This window comes from Microtus pennsylvanicus, chromosome 15 (genome assembly GCF_037038515.1).
Source record: "Microtus pennsylvanicus isolate mMicPen1 chromosome 15, mMicPen1.hap1, whole genome shotgun sequence".
Classification (NCBI taxonomy): Eukaryota; Metazoa; Chordata; class Mammalia; order Rodentia; family Cricetidae; genus Microtus; species Microtus pennsylvanicus.
The window spans coordinates 33872897-33893608 of record NC_134593.1 but is presented as its reverse complement, the minus strand read 5'-3'; the positions used below and the strand labels follow the sequence as shown (position 1 = coordinate 33893608).

The 20712-nt window shown below is 45.9% G+C and overlaps 1 protein-coding gene across 1 annotated transcript in view; it reads right to left on the bottom strand.

Moving 5' to 3' along the window:
* Positions 1–20499, bottom strand: part of Rubcnl (rubicon like autophagy enhancer) — a 32335-nt gene extending 11836 nt beyond the window's left edge. The window contains exons 1-6 of the mRNA XM_075949717.1: positions 20375–20499; positions 8026–8637; positions 4707–4789; positions 3996–4206; positions 1576–1677; positions 1113–1173 (exon numbers count right to left, since the gene is read on the bottom strand). Of these exons, the coding sequence (XP_075805832.1) occupies positions 1113–1173; positions 1576–1677; positions 3996–4206; positions 4707–4789; positions 8026–8605 (1037 nt within the window). The 5' untranslated portion in view covers positions 8606–8637; positions 20375–20499. The remainder of the gene's footprint in view (positions 1–1112; positions 1174–1575; positions 1678–3995; positions 4207–4706; positions 4790–8025; positions 8638–20374) is intronic.
* Between the last annotated feature and the right edge of the window lie 213 nt (positions 20500–20712).

Genomic DNA, 20712 nt, shown 5'->3' with positions numbered 1-20712 from the left:
TTTGTTTTTTGTTTTTGTTTTTTGAGACAGGGTTTCTCTGTGTAGCCTTGGCTGTTCTGGAACTCACTCTGTGGGCTATGCTGGCTTCAAACTCAAGAGAGCCGCCTGCCTCTGCCTCCCTAATTCTGGAATTAAAGGCATGCACCACCACAGCCTGGCTAAAATTTTTGATAGTATAATTATAACTTCTCCCTTCCCCTCCCTCCCTTCACTACTAACTTGCTAAACCAGCATAATCTGGTTTAGCAATCTATAGACCTTTGTTGTTAAAAGTGTAGTCATTGCCTCTCCTCAGGAAAACTCTTTGCAACAGAGACTACAGAAAGCTACAACCAATCAGAATGCAGAGTCGTGGAGTCCAATCTCAATAAACACATCATCAGACACTCCTACACCTAAGGCTGGGGGAACACTGCAGAAGAAGAGGTTGAAAAATTTTTAGAGCCAGGGGCGTGGAGTGTTTGCTGTGAGGCTGTCTCCAGGAATGTCAAAAAGGATTTATTTTAGCTTGTCCTTCAAGGGACAGTCCACTATGGTAGAGAAGTCAAGGCATTGGGAAGCGGCTCACCGCACTGCACAGCAGTCAAAAGAGAACAGGGAATGCATGCAAGCTCGCACTCAGCACTTTCTCCACCCGTAGAGTGCAGCTCACCTTGTCCGGAGGATAGTCCACCATTAACATGGGTCTTCCCACATCCGATAATATAGTCAAGATGATCCCTACTCTTGGGTGATTCTGGACTCTGTCAACCTGACAATTAACGCTAGCCATCTGTGAACCCTGTTTGTGGCTAACCTGGTCACAATATCCAGTATGGATGACATAGTGGACATGGTGGCTCCAAAGAAACCCCCAGCGGGGGGGGGGCGGGGAGGGACTGGAGAGATGGCTCAGTGGTTAAGAGCACTGACTGCTCTTCCAGAGGTCCTGAGTTCAATTCCCAGCAGCCAGATGGTGGCTTACAACCACCTATATTGAGCTCTGGTGCCCTCTTCTGGCCTGCAGGCAGGATACTGTCTAAATAAATAAATCTTTTAAAAAAAAAGAAAAGAAAAGAAAAAAAGAAGAAACCCCCAGCGGTCCATGTGTGTAAGCACAAGAAGACATGTACCTTTTTAAAGAGCTGCAAGGGCGTCTGCCTCCTTCTGTGATGTCATTACATTCCCCAAGTTCTGCAAGAAAATGAAAGAAAGGGTAACAGGGTCTTTTAGCCTGTCTCACTTGGTTAATTTTATAAGAATACAAAAATAGGAGCCTGCATCCAGGAAACCTGCTGTGGCTAACCACCTACAGACAACAGGGTGAGACTCCAGGTAACCACCAGAGATGGGATTTTTATATAAACTTCATCAAAACCACACAGCAGATCTAATGAATATCGGCATTTTTTTTGTTTAGCTCTTACAAGTAAGATAAACAATTATCAAGATGCCAGACACAAGGAAACAGCTTCTCCTTCGCCGCATCCTGGGAGAGGTTTTCTCAGACATCCCTAACATGGCCTCGTATGTGATGTTGGCTGGTAGTTGTGCGGTATGTGAGGGAGTTGGAAGCAAGGAGGTTCTAAACCTCACCTAACATAACGAACTCATCTGAGTCATGTCTGCAGGTCTCTCTCACCACAGGAGAGGCAGAAAGTGTCTCAGCCACTGGGCTGACCTGGAGCACAGCACAACCTGGAAAGAAGAAAGAGGGACGATGTCATCAGGAGGTGAGACTGGAGCTGGAGAGATGGGTCAGTCGGCAAAGCGTTCGCTGTGCAAGGACCCAAGTGCAACTCCCAGAATTGACAGAAAAGCTGATCATGGTAACTTGAGCTTGTAATTTCAACCCTGGGAAGTGGGGGGGCGGAGGCAGGTAGAACTTGGGAGCTCGCTAGAGTCAGTGAGCGAATCACAGAGTTCTAGGCCAATGGTAGAGCTTGTCTTAAAAAAATAAAATAAAAAAGACAGAGACCAGCATCAGAGCAATGGACTGAGCTCCCAAAGTTCAGTTTAAGAGTGGGAGGAATGAGAATATGAGTAAAGAGGTCAAGACCATGATGGATACACCCACTGCATTCACTGAAACAGTCTACCTGAGCTAATGGGAGCTCACCAACTCCAGCTGGACAGGGAAGGAACAAGCATAGAACCAAACTAGTCCCTCTGAATGTGGTTGACAGTTGTATGGCTGGGGCAGACTGAGAGGCCTCTAGCAGTGGCACCAGGATTTATCCCTACTGCTTGTACTGGCTTTTGGGGAACCTATTCTCTTTGGATGGGTACCTTGCTCAGACTAGCTATAGTAGGGAGGGTCTCGGACCTTCCCCCAAGCAATGTACCTTACCCTCTCTGAGGATTGGATGGGGGTGGAGTGGGAGAGTATGTGGAGGGAATGGGAACTTGGATTGGTATGTATAATAAAAAAAAGATAGTTTGTTTTCTTTTAAAAAAATATATAAAAAGAAAGGAAAGAAGAAAGAGTACAAAGGAAGGAGAGAAAGTAAGGAAGAAAGGGAGGGAGGGAGGGAGGAAGGAAAGAGACAGCTCCTGATACTAAAATCTTCCTCTGACCTGCACACACACACACACACACACACACACTACCATCATCAACATCATCACACACATGTTTAAACACATATGCATGAATGCCATAATAAGTAAACAACTCAACAGTAGAACACCTGCAGTGTGGTGGTGATGCATGCCTTTAATCCCAGGCAGAGGCAGGTGAAGCTCTGAGTTTAAGGCCAACCTGTTCTACAGAGGGAGTTCCAGGATTCCCAGGAAGATGCAAAGAAACTTTATCTTGAGAGGTAAAGGCTAGAGAATTGCACGTTCAAACCAGTCTGGTATACAGTAAGACATTTTTGAAAGAAGAAGAGAAGGACGGTGAGGAAGAGGAAGGAGGAGAGAAGAAGGAAGAGGAAGAAGAGGAGGAAGGGAGAAAGAACAGTGTAGCTCCCAACTGACAGAAATTGGATCGGTAGCAGGGATAAAGCTGCAGAGCTTCAAGGATTAAAAGCAGCAGGAAGCTAGTTTAGGATCTCTTATTCACTATAATTGGGTGAAACAGGCTGTTACAATCTGTCTGCTTTTCGATATGTTTGAAAATTTCCCAGTATAACACAAAGTTTAAAATAAAACTAACAGAGGCAAAATAAAAATAAAAAAGCCAAACTGGCCATGAAATATATAGCGCAGGGCACGTACTTATGCTGGGTTGAATTATGGCCGTCTGAAGTTCGTGTCCACCTAGAACGCGTGAATGTGATCTTATTTGGCAACACAATCTACACAGACAGAAGAGAGAGTCAAGCCATAGCCTCCCACCCCCCAGTAGGGGGTTTTAGATGAATAGTGTAGTCATGTTAAATTAGAGCTTACCTCTGCTCACCTTGAAGCTAGACATAAGGTTGTACTAAGGGAAACAGAGAACGTGGAAAATGTCCTGCCACCACTGAATCCCATCACCAAGTACATGGCAGGTTCATTGTTGGCTAAAAAACATGGAAGGAAAGGTAGGGGGATGCTATGTGATGGAAAACAAAGGAAGACAGGAGACAACAGCCACCATGAAAAGGCAGAATGAAATCCAAGGAAAAACAAAACAAGTAATGCAGTATTGGCCAAAAGATGGATCATGAGCACCAATCACAAGGCAAGACAGCAGCCTAGGAGATCATCCACATGTGCAAAGTGGCATTATCAGCAACAAAGTACATACACCACCAAAGGCCCTCAAAACTGAGTCACTGAAAATAACATATCACACACACACACACACACACACACACACACACACACACACACACCTCAAAATGTTCTAAGTTAGTTTCAGATTTTGAATTGCCACATCCATGGCTAACCTAGGATGCATGTTCCCAACGGGCCATGGGTTGGTCACATTTTCAAAGGACTGAAATATGTCCCTCCTTCTGGACTGGACAGAGGACAGACAGTGTGTGCAGAGATCACAACCCTCAGATTCAAGCGTTTGCCCAACTTGCCTTCATAGCCACTGTCTGAGGAAGTGGAGGACCCTGGCTCCGGCCTTGCAGGGGTGTAAAAGGCCACTTCAGCCTCGGTCTGATGGTCCCCACGAGACCCACTGGCCTCCTCTGTGCCCCAGATCTCCGGCAGCTGTTGACTCATGAGGTGGCACTTCATAGTCTCCAATGCGGAGATAATCATGTCTGCCGCATAGAAGTGGACATTTTCCTACAGGAAAAAAACCATAGTCAGTTCAAACAGGAGCACGATCAACTTTGCTTCCAACTTTGGATCAGATTTCAAAACTGGAGAAGTGTCACTTAAGTGACCTGAGTGCAGATACATATAGCTGTTGATTTAACTAAATTCTGACATAACCCACATTCAGAGACACAGATATACCAAACTGAATTAATTCCTTTTCAGGACTGGAGATTGAACTTAACATCACATATGCTAGGCAAGCACTCTCCTACTGAGCCCCAACCCCAGCCACCAAGTTGACTTTCTTATGATAGGACACTCTCAGGAAGTGGGGCGCAGCACCTGGCATAGTGCATCAGTCACGGACAACTGAGCACACGGTGCCTGGAAACTTCTCCTGGCAGCCTCCATTAAACACTGAGCAGAGCCGTTTGGCTGTGCCTCGCCAGGGTGGTTTCCACAGTCACATCTGAGAGACGCTACCGAAGGACTCAGGCTCTCAGTGGTTGAGAAGATCCACTCACCTTGTCCACATCAGTGGGCAGCACAAATGTCTCTAGCGGGAAGAAATTCCAAGAATGGCTTCTTCTGCTGCTCCGAGCAGCACCTGCCAATACAGCTAGGCATTAAAAGGGTGTGCATCATCCTGAATGGGCATACAAAAGGCACAGCCATAAGGCACCGTTGGTGTAGCTCAGCCGTTAAGAGCACTGGCTGCTCTTCCAGAGGTCCTGAGTTCAGTTCCCAGCACCCACATGGTGGTTCACAACCATCTGTAATGAGATCTGGTGCCTTCTTCCAGCGTGCAGGTGTACATGCAGACAGAATACTGTATACATAATAAATAAATAAATCTTTAAAAAGAACTATAAAAAATAATAATAAAATGGAGAAAGGGGGCCTGGAGACATGGCTTGGTCAAGAAAGTGCTTGCTATACAAGCTCTAGGACCTGAGTTTAGGACCCAAGTTCAGTCTCCTGTTATATCGGGCACAGCACTTGTAATCTCAGTGCTGGAGAAGCAGGTACAGAAGTGTCCTTGGGCTTAGTAGTTTAGACAAATTAGTGAGCTGCCGGCTCAGTGAGAGACTCTGTCTCCAAAAGAAGGGTGGATGGAGAATGATAGCAGTCACCTGACATTGACCTCTGGCCTCCATGTGTGCATGCATGCAGGTGAACACACAACACAAAAGAAAACACACACATATACACACGCATGCACACACTCATGCATGCATACAAAGACAGAGAAAAAATGGGGAGAACAAATTCAAAGATTATCTAAACAAACAAAACCAATTGTAGGTGCAAGTCTTCAACACCATCAAGGGGTAGGGGAAAGGTACAGTTCTAGAAAGATGTGGGGGATGGAAGAAGAAAGAGACTTCTGATGACAAGGCCTGTAGACACAGCCTTGCTGTCAATCATTTCTAATGGAGTGACTGAGAGGTACCACGGGAAACCACCAGAACAGAGGGAACAGTGGAGCAAAGATGGTGGGAAGATGAGCAGGTCACGGGAAATACCCACAAGAGATGGGAAGGTGGCCTTAAGAATTACAGGATCTCTTCCCCAGCTCGTGGCAATTGGCCCCAGACTTCCTGTTACATACACAAGTAATCTGAAAACAAAGAGTCCCCCAGTCAAGCCCAATGCCTATGACACTGTGTCATCCATTCTTGCGTCCCCACCCCCCCACTCCTTCCTGGCAATGGGCACCGTAGAGAGGGCTTCCTATCACAGAGCTGCTAACTGCAGCCTTGGAAGGAAGTGAAATTTCATGACAGCCGGAGAAGCTGAGGTTTCCTGACCTGCTAAATTAAAATAAGATCCTGCCAACGTTCTGGGGGCTGTGGGTTCTCTGCTGCCAGGCAAACGCTGCCAGTATCACCCTGACGCCTCATGTTGACCAAAGTGGGTTGGACATGGAAGACGGAGGATTTCTTGGCTGCGGTTGGTAAACATTTTGGGGGTAGGATATGAAGGCCATTCACCATCTCTGCCACTGTAACCAGAATACCACTACTGATGAAAGAAACTAAATTGCTGGTTTGTCTTTTTTTTTTTTAAACAAAAACAGGAAGCTGGCAGGTTTGAGCCCCTTCGTCATAGGCGCAAACCTGAGAGTAGAGGAGAAAGCAAGATCCTGCAGAATGGTGCCCAGCCCTGTTATACCTCAGTCATAGATTCTCTCATGTCTTGAGTTGGGATTATTACCAGTTACACATAAGGAGATAGAGAAGGTAAAGGTATTTTGTAAACATGTAGATCCTGTTTAACCAATAGTACGCAGGAGGATTGCTTCTACAGCCTCAGGAAATGCTCCCCACAGCTGCCGTTAGAGGCGTGGGGGTCTAAGGAAAGCCTGTGTCTTAATGGACAATGTTCCTTCTTTGTGCTGCACCATACTAAAGGAAGAGAGAACCCAGGCACTTCTGGGCTTCTGTTTCTTAACGGCACAGGAGGAATCTCTTCGCCAAGCTCAAGACAGTCTTGTCAGACATGATGACTCACGCCTGTCATCTTAGCCCTCAGGAAGCGGAAGTGAGAGGACGGCTATGAGTCTAAGACCCAGCCTGGACTAAAGAGGGAGAGCTCATCTCTGAAACAAAACAAATAGAACACCTCAAAATACTGAATAGGATTGCTGGGAAACCCTGCCTTCGGACAACAGGGGCCGCAGTACTTGTCCTTGCTTTGGGGTTCATTTTGTCCCATTGTTTTATCCAGGAGAAAGACAAAGACACAAAAGTAGTGCTAAGTTGAAGAACGGCTTGTACAAGGCTATGACAAGTGGGTTTGGGCCTCAGAGGCCATCGGCAGTCAGTGGCTGCTTTAACTTGTCACCATGATGGTTTATGTGGGGAAAGACTTCCTCCAGGAGGCAATCTAACAGCAAAGTCGTCTCTCACTTAGCAACCTCTAAATCCGCAAGCAAGCTGCTCTTTATCCTGAGAAGTAACCACCTGGGTGGATGAAAGAAAGAGAGAGAGAAAGAGAGAGAGAGAGAGAGAGAGAGAGAGAGAGAGAGAGAGAGAGGCCTGTTTTGAGAGACATTTCGCTCAAATGTGGTTGCCTCAACATTAGCCTCTGAAAGACAGGAAGATAAATACACACACAGGCTGAAAACAGGCAGGTGACAGCTTTGAAAATTATTTGCAACAAACAACAACAACAGAATGCTTCCCACACTATTTGAAGCAGGGCTCTAAACTCACAGTATGGATATAAAGTAATGAATCCTTTGACATAAAATAAAGACAACTAGTTGGACCTTGCCTGGGGCTTTGGTTGGACCAATTCATTCAGCTTTCTATTTTGGGAATCTGTGCACTGCTTCACAGCAAGGGAGCCCTTGTTTTCACACCAGGGAGTATTGTGGCTACTGTTTTCAAACTTGCTATTTTCGCAGCTGTCTGTGCTGGAACTAGCACAGGTGAGGCACGTTCGTCATCCGCCTTCCCCACCCACAGCGGGTTGAGTGTTTCTAATGTTCTCCCTGCAAATAAAGCCTTGAGTGTTTTCACATCTGCCAGCTAGGAATGATAACCTCTTCACCGCTGACCCTCCCTTCTAAGGTCCCGGCCCAGCACTTGAACTATACTGAGCTAAAACGATGACCTTTCTCTCAGTGGAAGGAGGAGATGATATCTGATCCACCTGTTGTGACCATCACAGAATATGGGCTGTGGTGACATTAAAGGAGCTCACGCATTGGCTTCTGGTCAAAGTAGAAGGCCATGAACGTCATTTCTCACGGCAAGACAATAGGCAGACTTTTGAGCCAAGCCCAGACAAACACGTGGATGGAGAAGAATAAAGGAAGTCACCAGGTAGATTTACCGTCATCTGTAGAAGCTGTCAAAGGAGGAGACTCAAAACGGGCACTGTCTTCCTTAGGGCATGAGGAAGTGGCCACAGTCTTAGGGTTTCTGAGCAGAGATTTGTGCTGCGGATGAACCTCTTGCTCTTCCGTAGGCAGGGAAAAGTCACCATTCTTTCCCCCAGGGCCATTGGCAGTATTCTCAGACAGGGGTGTCTCAGCTAGGGAGTCCCGGTGGGACAACAGTGGAAGGCCCACGGGGGAGGGAGTGCCCACCCCCAAGTGTTTCCCATTGCTCTGCACTGTTGCTCTCTGGGTGAATAAGTCTTGCAGAGGCTGCTCCACACATGGCTGGTTGATCCAGCAGGCTTTATGCCGCAGGAGCCTCACATCTAACTGGCAAAGAGGGTGGTCAGTGTCCAGGAGCGGGGGTGAACTGTCAGCATCCTCACAGGCACCACTGATCCCTTCCCAGGGGTCCACAGGACAATCTTGCTGGTCTGTGGACTGGGACACCATCCTTCCTGGTGTGGAGGGAGTGTGCTCGAAACATAGCTCTCCGGTGGTTGCTGTACCACCAGGCATGGTCCTTGAATTCATCACATGGCCAGCTGGAGGTCTGAAGAATTTATCTGCAATGAGCAAGAATCATCCTAGATAAATAAAAGTCCAGTCATATTTTTGTTATATATTATTGTTATAAATTATATGTTATTATATATTATATTATATTATATATTATTGTTAATAAGCAAAAAAATAAACAAGCAAACAAAAGCAAATAATTCCTTTATACCTCACATTAACTCCTTGTATTTTCAAGTCAAAGATAAATGACTAAATCAGAGAAACAAAACAAACAAACAAAAATAGCAGTAAATCTTGAGAGTTTGATATAGAGATAAGAAACATTTTTGCCAGTGTGAGCTTAACTGAAGAAGCCACAAAGCTCAACTAATAATGCAAAACAACAACATACCAAAGGAATTATGATAAAAAATTCCCTATCAAATCAAAAATGGGAGTGCCGTGTAAAAGTCAAGACACTTTTCTAGCACATTCTTTGGAGTTCATTCTAGCCTTAGAGCAAAGTCAGGAAGACAACCACTAAGACCCTGGTGCCGCGTAGTTTGCATCAGCTTGAATATTCGCCACATCTATAGGAATTCAATATGAGTTTTTAATATTTTTAAATGACGCTGTGGCTCTAGAATCCATCTTTAAAATGGTTCTTTCTGCTTTGGCCATAGGGAGGGTGATGATGGCTAAAACGTTGGTCTGCACAGTGAGAAGAAACACTCGGGCGATTTCAGCAAACATTTCTTTTTCCTGTCCGTCTTTGGGAGCAAGGTGGTCCAACCAAACCAGCCTTCACAAGACCCAGTCCTTCTGAGCAAGTTCAGCCCAAATGAAGAGTGCCACCACACATGAGATTGGCTTTATGTCTTTGTGTCCAAACACCAGAGAGAAAAGCATCTTAAGGACTGATTGGGCTCATGTTTTCAGTGGCTTCAGTCCTTGGTCACATAACCCTTGTTACTGGGTGTAGTGACCCAGTGTGTCATGGCTGTGGGAGTGTGTGGCAAAGTCAGAAGCAAGAAGGGGCCTGAATAAGACATGCCCTTCTCAGCACGCCTTCGATGTCTTGCTTCTTCCAACCATCCCACTTTGGCATAGCCTATTCAAATTTCTAATCCCTCGGTGGGTTAGTCCACAGATTAGGTCAGAACCCTTATGGTTGAATCCTCTCTCAAGACTATCACAGACATGCCAGAGGTTTATTCTACTCGATCCAGTCAACAGGCAAGAGTATCACATCCAAGTGTAACTGAATATGAAAATTTAGAGTCGACTCCAGAGTGTTAACTGTCATCACGCTGTGTGAAGCTGATTTGCACGTGCGCATTTCTATCTGACTTCCCCTCCGCTCCAGGCAAGTTATCATATTAACTTGACATTTTCCCACTGACCCTCAACTTAATACACCTAAATCAGACTCTAAAGCCGCCTCTTCCAAACCTGTTCCTCTCTTTCTTTCCCCATCCCAGGAAGTAAATTTCTCAGTCCCCTGAGTCTACAATTTAGGAGCCATGTGTGACCCCATGCATTCCCAGCTCTCCATATTTAACCCCTGAACAAGTTTAGAGCTGGCATGTCCATCTAAGCCACTGTCTTCTCCCACTTGGACACCCACCTAGGACTTCACTGTGGAGAATAGCTTCCCTCCTTCTGCCCTTCCCCAACCACAACCTCAGGCATTCAGAGAAACCCTTTATAAACCCAAACTTCATCTCATTCTCCCAATCAAACCCCAAAGGATTCCCATCAAATCACAAATGAAATCCACAGTTCTTACCTTGTCTTTAAGGCTTGTCATGACCCTGAAGACCTCTCATTTACCTTTCTCATCCTTTGCCAGCCCCAACAACACAACAAGCTCTCAGGCCCTCAATTCTCACCACCCCAAGGGTACAGTTCACCTCTGCTTGAAGTGCTCTTCCCTCAAGTGAGCACAGCCTGGTCCTCCCTTGTCATGCATGCCTTAGTTTTGAATTACTTCCTCAAGGAAATCTTTCCTAATTAAAGGTAGTTCCCTGGTCACCTCCTACTCTGTCACTCTGTTCAAATGTCGTCACAGAAACATAACTTCCTGATTCTTTTCCCGCTCCTTCCCTCTGAGTCTTCCTCTGCCCCCAACTGTAAGCTCCATGACAACAAGAGTTTTATTTGTTCTCTGCCACATCATATCCCCCATGTCTTCAGTTGCATGTAAGAGCTTAATAAATGCTTATGGAATAGATGAACATAACCAACAATTTGGAAATAAAGTCAAGAGATAAATGCCTTCTTAGGTAGATGTGGTTGTTCAATTATTGGGATGTAATCATTCTTAACAAGAATAGAAATGAACACAAGCCTCCTAAAGATATAGAATTTTTCTCACTCCACGTGGACATTGACAAGATACAACTTCAAACACACCAAAAGAAACTACATATAAAAATTGTTCTTAAAAGTCTTTAGATTTCCTTGATTTGAAGGCCCTGTATTCTAGGTTACATGGTTTGGAGTAATGCAGATGAAGGATACACTCTTTGTGTATGTGTGTATGATGTGTTGCAAAGGGCGTGGAAGAGATGGAATAGTTACTTTGGATTTTATTTACAAAAAAAAAAAAATAGGTTTCTATAAAGGCCCCAAACACAGAGCCCTAGAACAAGAGGTGAAGAGTTCCTGTCACTCAACGCTCCAAAAACCCTTCTTCAGTCCCACAGATAACTACTGGCTATTCCATCCCTCCCACGCTCTTTGCAAGGAATGATCCACCTACGTCAGACCCAAAGATTTGTTTTGTCTTCTTGTTCAAGCACACTCATCGGATCTTCTTAGTTACTGTTCCATTGTTGTGAAGAGACACCGTGACCAAGGGAACTCTTATCAAAGAGAGCATTTAACTGGGGTCTTTTTTATAGTTCCAGAGGGTTAGTTCATGGTCACCATGGCAGGAAGCAGGCAGACATGGTGCTGGAGCCATAGCTGAGGGCTCTACATCCTGATTCGAAAGACAGTAGCAGGGGGTGGGGGCTGAGATTGGGCCTAGTGGGGGGGGGTTAAAACTCAAAGTCCACGCCCAGTGATACATATCCTCATATAAGGTCACACCTCCTAGTCTTTCCCAAACAGTTCACCAACTGGGGACCAAGCATTCAAAGGTATGAGCCTATGGGGGCCGTTCTCATTTAAAGCTTCACAGTTTCGCAGTTTCACAGTGGACACGTTCTGTAATTTATATTATGCTTTTCAACAATGCAACGTAAAGGTTATTCACACACTTTTTAACTTCTTTTTTAATTTTGTATCTTTATTTTTTATCGTATGAATGCTTTGTCTAAATGTATATATGTTTACCATGTGTGTGCCTGGTCCCTATGGAGGTCAGGAGAGGGCATCAGATTCCCTGGAACAGGATTACAAGCAGCTGAGATCCACTATATGAGAGCTGGGACTGATTCCCTGCCTTCTGCTAGAGCAGCTATCTCTCCAGCCCCTTGTCTTAACTTCCTACCACTTTCCCTGGTGTACATAGCCAGACCCGACATTCATATTTATTTCCAGCTTTTCATTACTATGAAATATACATCAGTGAGCAACTTTGCTCATAGTATTTTTGCTGCCCCCCTCTGCTTTTCTTACTAGCTCCAATCTTACTTTGAGTCACACTTCAAAATGGCCCCATGATTCCCTAGGGCTCAAGCCCCCAGTTTGTTTTCTACCTCTGTGACAAACGTCATGATTAAAGCAACTTGGGGGGTGTAATGGCTAACCTTGGTTGTCAACTTGACGACATCGGGAATTGATTAAACCCAAGCATACCCGTGATGGATTTTCCTGATTGGATCATTTAAGATAGGTTGACTAGTATTCTGTTGTGCGTATACACTGCATTTAAAAAATTTTTAAATTTATTCATCTGCTGATGGGCATTTAAGTTGCTTACATTACATATGTTGGCTATAGTGAACAGTCATGGTGAACACAGGATTGCGGATATCTCTGGCATGATGAGTTCACTTCTTTTAGACATTTATCCAGAAGTGAGACTCTTACACCATTTGGTAGTTCCATTTACAGCATTGGCTGGCCCTCCATAGCGTTCCCATAATGCCAATGCTGTGACCACCAATAGCACACCAGGCCCCCTTTCTCCACATACCCACAAAGAAATTCATTACAACACATTTCCTGGTGTGTTACTAAAAACACCCAGTAGTAAGCAAATGTGGCCAAAAATTAGTAATTCTTCAACCATAGCATGTGATCAAATTCATGAATATTTCCCTATACCCTCTTCAGTCTCTCTCGGGGCCTACTTCCCTTCAGACTCTGACTTTAAACAAAGATTCACATCCCCAAGTAAGCTCAGACTCTGAATCTATCATGTCAAACTGAAAACATTAATATGCCTAGCAACACAGCTCCAAGCTTCTAGACAGCATCTAGCATCAGAGCAAACAGAGATTTTTTTTTTTAAAGGTCAAAGCTTTACTGTAACTGGTGAACATTATCTTATAGCAAGGTCAGCAGGAAGGACACAGCATCTTATTGCAGTGGCTGCTGGGTGACGTCACAGGCACTGCTTCCTCTCCGGTCCTCTTTAGTAAAAAGAGATTTGCCAGTAGCTCTATAGGCTTGCTGTCAGAGGCACAAGGAAGAAGGACAGAGAGCCATTAAAAGTAATGTGTGTGGTGGCGCGGATGAGGGGGCAGCCCTAAGGCAAGGATGGGAGAACACCGGATATTCACCTGAAGAAACACAGAGTTGCCTCAGATCCACAAGTGACCAACTTCCTACGGCCGTTGCATGGTTCCCACTTCCCACTCTTAGCTTTCTCGGTGAACACTCACGTGAGCTCAGGTGCTAATGTATCAGTTTGAGAAATGAGATGGAACCATGAGGGGACTTGCCCCAAGCTTTACTTTGGCAATCAGCAGAAGTAGAACAAAATGGAAGAGTGATGCCTAAGCCAGAAGTCCTTTTGTGAGGAGTCATATGGCACACACCAGCTGACATCAGCAAGAAACCACCAGTTTCCTTGGCAATGTGATCTTGAAGACATTCCTATCAGATTTATTTTCAAGGGCAGAATTAAGAAGCTGGGAGTGGGGGCTTGTGCCTAGGATTTCAGCACTTGGGAGGCTAAGGCAGGAGGAACTTGAATTACAGGATCAGCTGAGCTACTAAAGAGTTCAAGGCCAGTGTGGCCTCCACAGTGAGATGCTGTCTCAAACAGCAGCAAGAAAAGGAAGATTGCCGGGCGGTGGTGGCGCACGCCTTTAATCCCAGCACTCGGGAGGCAGAGGCAGGCGGATCTCTGTGAGTTCGAGGCCAGCCTGGTCTACAAAGGGAGTTCCAGGACAGGCTCCAAAGCTACAGAGAAACCCTGTCTTGAAAAACCAAAAAAAAAAAAAAAAAGAAAAAGAAAAGAAAAGGAAGATTAAGAACTGGAGGACTAGGTGGTAGATGCTTGTAATCCCAGCTACTCAAGAGGCTGGTGATTCTAAACTGATAGACAGATTGGGCAACGTGTCAAGATTCTGTCTCAAAATAAAAGTTAAAGGGTCTGTGGGTGTGGCTCAGTGGGTATAACACTTGCCTAGCAAACATACCAGGACATGGTTCTTTCTCCTTCTTCCCCTGAAAAAGAAGAGAGTTTCATTTATATGTCCCACACATTCTCTACTTTAATATTCTGTATAATTATAAAGCACGTGTAAAAACAACATTATTTTTGTTTTCCAATGAACCTTCTTGTACCCGAAAAATACCCCGCACTTGAGAGATCATTGCTCGAGTAATAGTCCATTTGTAATGTTACAGATGGAAAACAATAGTAAACCACCTGTAAATCCAACATTCAAGAGGCAGAGGCAGGAGGAGCAAGATTCTGTCTCAAAAAACAAAGCAAGCAAGCAAACAAACCAAAAAACCAACAAAGCAACAAATGTGAAACCAGAAATATATGTGAACATAATTAAAGACTAACTGAAACACTGAAAAATACCTGTCAACGCAGAAACATTTGAGTTGGTACTTGTCCTTGAAAGAGGCCTAGATTTCCACACATGAGCAAAATACAATGAGTTGCCATGGGGGAAAATGTCTGGTACATCCCCAGGGTTAACACAAACCGACCATCTCATCTAGGAACTCGTCTACAGACTCATTAAAAAAAAAAATGGAAAAGGATGTTCAACAAGCCTCATACTTGAATGTGGGAGCAGCACTTGCTCACCACAGACAGAAAAGAGGAAACACCGCAAATGTCCACCAACCAATACTACATGAACAAAGGGTCTGGCAAGCATGCTGCGAAATAGTGCTTAGTCATGATTAAAAAGAATGCTACTGGGAGTGAGCCAAGTAAACGAAGTCAGACACAAAAGACATTTCCCTTTTCTAAGTATTTATGTCAGACGACCAGAACAGGTGAATCTGCACAGGCGGAGTAGGTTGGCAGCTCTTGGAATGGAGGAGAGGGAAAGCGGTTGGCTAAAGAGAAGCAGGCTTACTTCTGAGGTAGGGAAAGGGTTCTGAAAGCAACCCCGGCAATGGCACCCACTAAAGTTCATTGACTTCCATGGCAAACAAGAGTCATATGGCATCTGAGTTTTATATCGATCTCAGCAATGCTATTTTTGTATTGGAACAGGAAGAAGTGTCCCTCTCCCTTAAAGAAGACCTAGGAAGACTAGGGGGCTGGTGAATCAAAGCGGGGTCATCAGAGGAACGCCAGCCACAAGGCTGCGGAGGTACGGAAATGGTAGAAGAAAGCAGGAGAGAGAAGGAGAGTTAAGAGATGATGAAGAAATGAGCCTAAAATAGCATGCAGAGGGAGGGGAAGTAAAAGTGAACTCACCACAACAGCACTGTTTAGGGGAGAGAGAGAGAGAGAGAGAGAGAGAGAGAGAGAGAGAGAGAGAGAGACAGAGAGAGAGAGAGACAGAGAGAGAGAGAGAGACAGAGAGAGAGACAGAGAGAGAGACAGAGAGAGAGAGAGAGAGAGAGAGAGAGAGAGAGAGAGAGAGAGAGAGAGAGAGAGAAACATCATTCTAGATGGCTTCTGGACAGCTATCACACCTATCTCTTGAGTATGACACATGCTCAGACATGTACCCTGTCTTTCAAACAGCACCACAGGGGCCAAGTCTGTGACCTGGTTGAGAGCCAGGAAACAAGGCCCTAATGTTAAGCACTGTGGTGTGTATGGTTGCGTGCCTATCTTTTAGAAGCACATACAGAAAGGCTTAGAAAGAGCAGGATTTCTTGCGTTGCTTTAATTGGGAGAAGAGAGCACTATTCATTACACTAGCCTTTCTACTTGCAAGTGGAAATTTTCCATTAGAAAATCTTACAAGTAAAGAAATTTGAAAAAAGAGACTTAATTTGCTACATCTATGACACCCCTATCCTTCCTGGGACACTCCACGCCTTTATCACTTCGGTGTCTGGGTCTTTAGGGAAATGCTACCATCACCTTTTCACCACCTAGGTGTGTGCTGTCCCCATTTCCCACCCACTTTTTCTCTCTAGCAGTTTTCTTCTGCCATCGGCCTGCTCATCTGGTCATAGTACAGCATTCAGTTTGTGCCTTGAACTGTTCTAAATCACACACACACACACACACACACATCCACACATTCACACACACACTTATACTTTGGTTAGGGTACAATCTTTCAAGATATTTCAGATAAGAATAAACTCTCTTGCTTTCCAAAGAGGATGAGAACAAGATGAAAACTATTAAATGTTCAGGATAACTAAGAAACACTTGGTATGGGAGCAAACCTGGAAATCCTTAAATGAGAGAAGATGGTCCAGAAATGTGGACACCCGACATGAAATTAACTTGGGTTCCGGAAGGAAAGAAGAAGAGGGAAAAGAGAAGGAAGAAGGAAAGAACAGAAACTCACCACTTTATCCTCAGAGTCCACGAGAAGACGTTAATGGGGCTACCTCTTAGGGAAGGCACACACAGTCTAAAAAAACTGTTTTCAAATAGTAGACCCCAGAGACCCAGGCCAAACCAATTTAGCCCTTATTTTCTCAGACCCACAGGTGAAGGAAAGAAGTTTAAACCTCAGGACCCAAACTCCCCCAGAAGAACCCTACTCACCACGTGCTGCCGGGCCCCGTGATGATGGTGTGCTGTAGTGATATTTTGTTTATGTTTTAATAAATAAATCCTGCCTGAACATCAGAGTGCAGAACTAAGCCATTAGAGGCCAGGGAGTGGTGGCACACACCTTTAATCTCAGGCCTTGAGGTCACCCTGGGATTCATGAGAATGAGTCTGTCTAAAAAAGAGAAATAGAACTCACACAAAGGTGATCCCAGCACTTGGAAAACCACCCCTTTAATCCCAGCACTAGAGAGGTGGAGACAGTGGTGATATGGCCTGGCGGAGCGTGGTATTTAAGGAGGAGGAGACAAGAGCTCATTGGAATCTGAGGTTTGGGAGAGGCACAGTGCTGTCTAGGCAGTCTGAGGATCGCCCCTTCCGGCTGAGCATTGGTAGAGGTAAAAGGTCTCTCTAGTGACTTGCTGCTCTGCTCTGCTCTTCAGCTTTAGCCCCTCCGTCTGACTCTGGGTTTTGATTACTTAAGATCAACTAGAATTCGTGCTACATTGTGCACTTGCTTCTCAGACATTAAAGCTCCAGAAGACTTTAAAATGAGAGCAAGCAGCCAAAAACTCCTGTGTTTATGCAGGTTACAGGACAATTCAGATCATTTGACAATTGAGCCATACTGATATGTGTTTAATGTTTCTTTAGCTGTCCCCCAAACTACCTTTTCAAAACTCATTTTCAAATGAAGAAAGAGCAGAGAAGGATACCCCAGAGATGTTCAGAGTTCACATGTTCTCAGATCCACGAGAATAGGTTACAGTTAAAGGGGGGTGAAGAACATAGGAAAAAAATAGCCTGACTGAAATGTTCATTACTTGACATCAACTGAGGACAATGCCCGCTCACATCTCAGACCTCCATATTCTTCCATCCGCCCACAACAACAATGACAACAACACACACGTACGCACACACACACAACCCACCTTGGAGGGCTAATGTGCACTTCCTTCTTTTAACAAATGCAAAGCCAAAGATGCAATCATTTTTTTAAAAAGAGAGGATTTTCAACCTAAGTGCTGGGTAAATCGTGCTGGGTATGTGGTTTCATGGTCTATGCTCTATTTATTTACGGTTACTCAGCTGCCAGGTGTCAAAAACACCCACACTAAAATCTTCTTTTCCCCCTAAGACGTCTTTTTCCTTCTCAGCTCATGCTTCCCATTCTGAAGGACAGAGAGCATCTACTCAATATGAGAATACTATTATTATTTCATGGCTCCGAAAACTGAAAGTGATGACCACACAGCCATCCCATAGCTCTTTGGAGAATCACAGCTGGAAAGATGATTCCAGAACCTCCATTCTCAACCTGCAGACCACCTCTATATATGGGATAAAACCCAGGGCGGAGAGCATACACACACTCACATGCACACGCGCGTGCACTCACTTACACACTTCCCAGTCAGTAAGGTGCTGGTTGTACACTTCTGAGCTCCGTGACCTTGAACGAGGCACCACACCTCTCTGTGCTCCATTCCAACCTTCAGCTGGACGTGAGAACTAACTGAATTGTAGCTTGTGTGTCTTAGCCAGGCACACCGTGTTCTCTAGAAGTTAACTTCGCTATCATTGTCCTCACGATCACAGAGCCATTCCCAGCTAGGATGAATGGCTAGGAAGCCCTCTGAGTCTTCCTTCAGGCCCTCTTAACTCAAATGTATGAACCGACCAGAGATCTTTTGGAGGCATGATGAAAAGATGGAATAGGATCGACAGGCACCAGTGTCTCTGGGATTTATTCTCTCTGGAAGCCTGTGCGTGCTTATTTAAGAACTGCATAGACGTTAATAGTCACACAGTTCACCACGCCAATCTCTCTGCACATGAATAGAAATCTATTATTAGTGACGAGGGAAACTATTCAAATCTGTCAATTGTGTCACGTGTGTGCACGCAGAGGAACGGGGACTTGGACCACGAGCAAATGAAGTTCTTTCCATAGAAATTGTCTGTGTAAAAACAAGCAAATAAACAAGGGGGCTGGAGAGATGGCTCAGTAGTTAAAAGCACTGATGCTCTTGCAAAGGACCCAGGTTCAAGTCCCAGCATCCACATGGTGACTCACAGCCATCCACAGTTGGGGGATCCGAGGCTTTCTTGTGGTCTCCTTGGGCACCACACACACACATAGTACACAGATATATAGGAGGACAAAACACTAAAATGTAAACTAAAATAAATCTAATTTTTAAAAAGAAAACAAACAAGAGCATGGTATGCAAACTAACCACGGCCTCAGATGCCATGACCCTCAAATTCCATCAGTGTTCCTTACACACACACACACACACACACACACCCTCTCTACAGACCCCAAGGAACTGAATGAGAAGAGGCAGTTCCTATTATCTGGGCTGTGAGGAGCAGGTGGCAAGGCCGCTGAAGAGGAACTGAGAGCTGCGGGGATGGAGAAACAGACATGCTTTGACCCTTGCCACAGAAAGTTACAAGAAGACCAAGCTTGCATAAAGCCTCTTCTGGCCGCTGCCAGGCAGGAGCTATGGGCCCGGCACTAGTTACTCGCTGCAAAAGCCGAAGGCAACCCCTGAAGCCTTTCGATGGTACCTCCCTCCTGGAGGCTCATTTCTCTTTCCACTCTCTGGGAAGTGGAACCCGGGCTCTCTGGCTTCACCAAGGAAGTGCCTTGACAAATATTTGGCCCTGAGACTGGTCTAAGGAACCCCGAGTTTGCTAATGGGCTTTAAGTTCTTTGCCACTGAAAAATCTCATACTCGGCACTGGGACGCGCGGTAGGGGCAGCTCTAGAGAACATGTTTCTTCTGAGCCTAAACTCTCATTTAGGGTAATACCCCTTCTCAAGCATTCTCACTTCTCTGCAGCTCTGCACTGGTGTCACTAGGTGGTCCGGTCCGGAATCGCCCCAATTCCAGATCAGCAGGTGGATGGACTTCAGGTGGGATGTGCTTCTTCTACCTTGTTTTTCTTCTACCTTGAGAAGTCGAGGGCAGTTGGCATTTAAGGGCCTATGGGCAACCACCTGGGGGCAGGCTCCTTACTGCCCCCAGTGATGATACCTGGCCCCCTCCCTCCTTAGCCCTCCCTCCCCAAAAGAGCACTCATTTTGCAAAGTCACACCGGAAAAAAGAAAAGAAAAAAAAATCCTCTTCTCCCCCGAGGAACGCCTTCCCACAGCCCCCAAGTAACCATGACACTGTCCTGACCACCTCTAGGACCTCGGGTTACCCTATACTGAGGCCTCCCGCACTCCCCTCTCATCTTCATAGTGCCCCGCCTCCCGCAGCCAGGCCAATACAGCTCCGGGCTGCCTTCAAGGGGTCACTGCGTAGCGGAACCTTGGGAACACGCCGCGAGGACCGAGATGCAGCCGGAACGCTGCCGGGATGCCAGTCATCTTCGCTTCCCTCTGCCTGTGACGCCCACCATAACGAAAAACCCCGGGAAAGCGAAGCCTGCGTCTGCACGCAGGAACGCGGGGACACTGGGACGCGCCACCGAGTGGGTGCCCTGGACCCGTGCCTCGAGGCTACACTCTGCCCTCCGATGCCACCGACCCGCCACACCCGCCTGAAATGAGCGCGAAACCAAACTGGCACAAATAAGCTCCCAGCCCCCAACTCCCAAGCTGCAGCTTCCCCCACTCGGATGTGTCAGCGCTGAAGTCAGCGAACCTCGCGTGGACCGCGGCTTACCCGCGCCTCCTGGCCGTTATATCCACCTAATAGCCACCTTGCCATGTGGCAGCAGCAGGTCCGGATCACCTCGTCGGTGTGCGGCCAACAGCTCCGAGGTTCTGATGGTGCAGAGAGAAGTTGCCAACGAATACAGAAAGTTTTCACCAATAGAAACCTAAGTCCTCTGCTCAGCTGCGCGTGCAACCACCCTCAGCCCCTCTAGGTGGCGCTGCATGCTCTCTGGGGAAAGGACTGGGACCATTAATCCTGCAGACAGTCCCAGCAAAATCCACCTCCATCACTCCAGAGTTCTTTGGCTTTTGGCTTTGTCCGGTATCGTTTCCAGGTCACAGAGC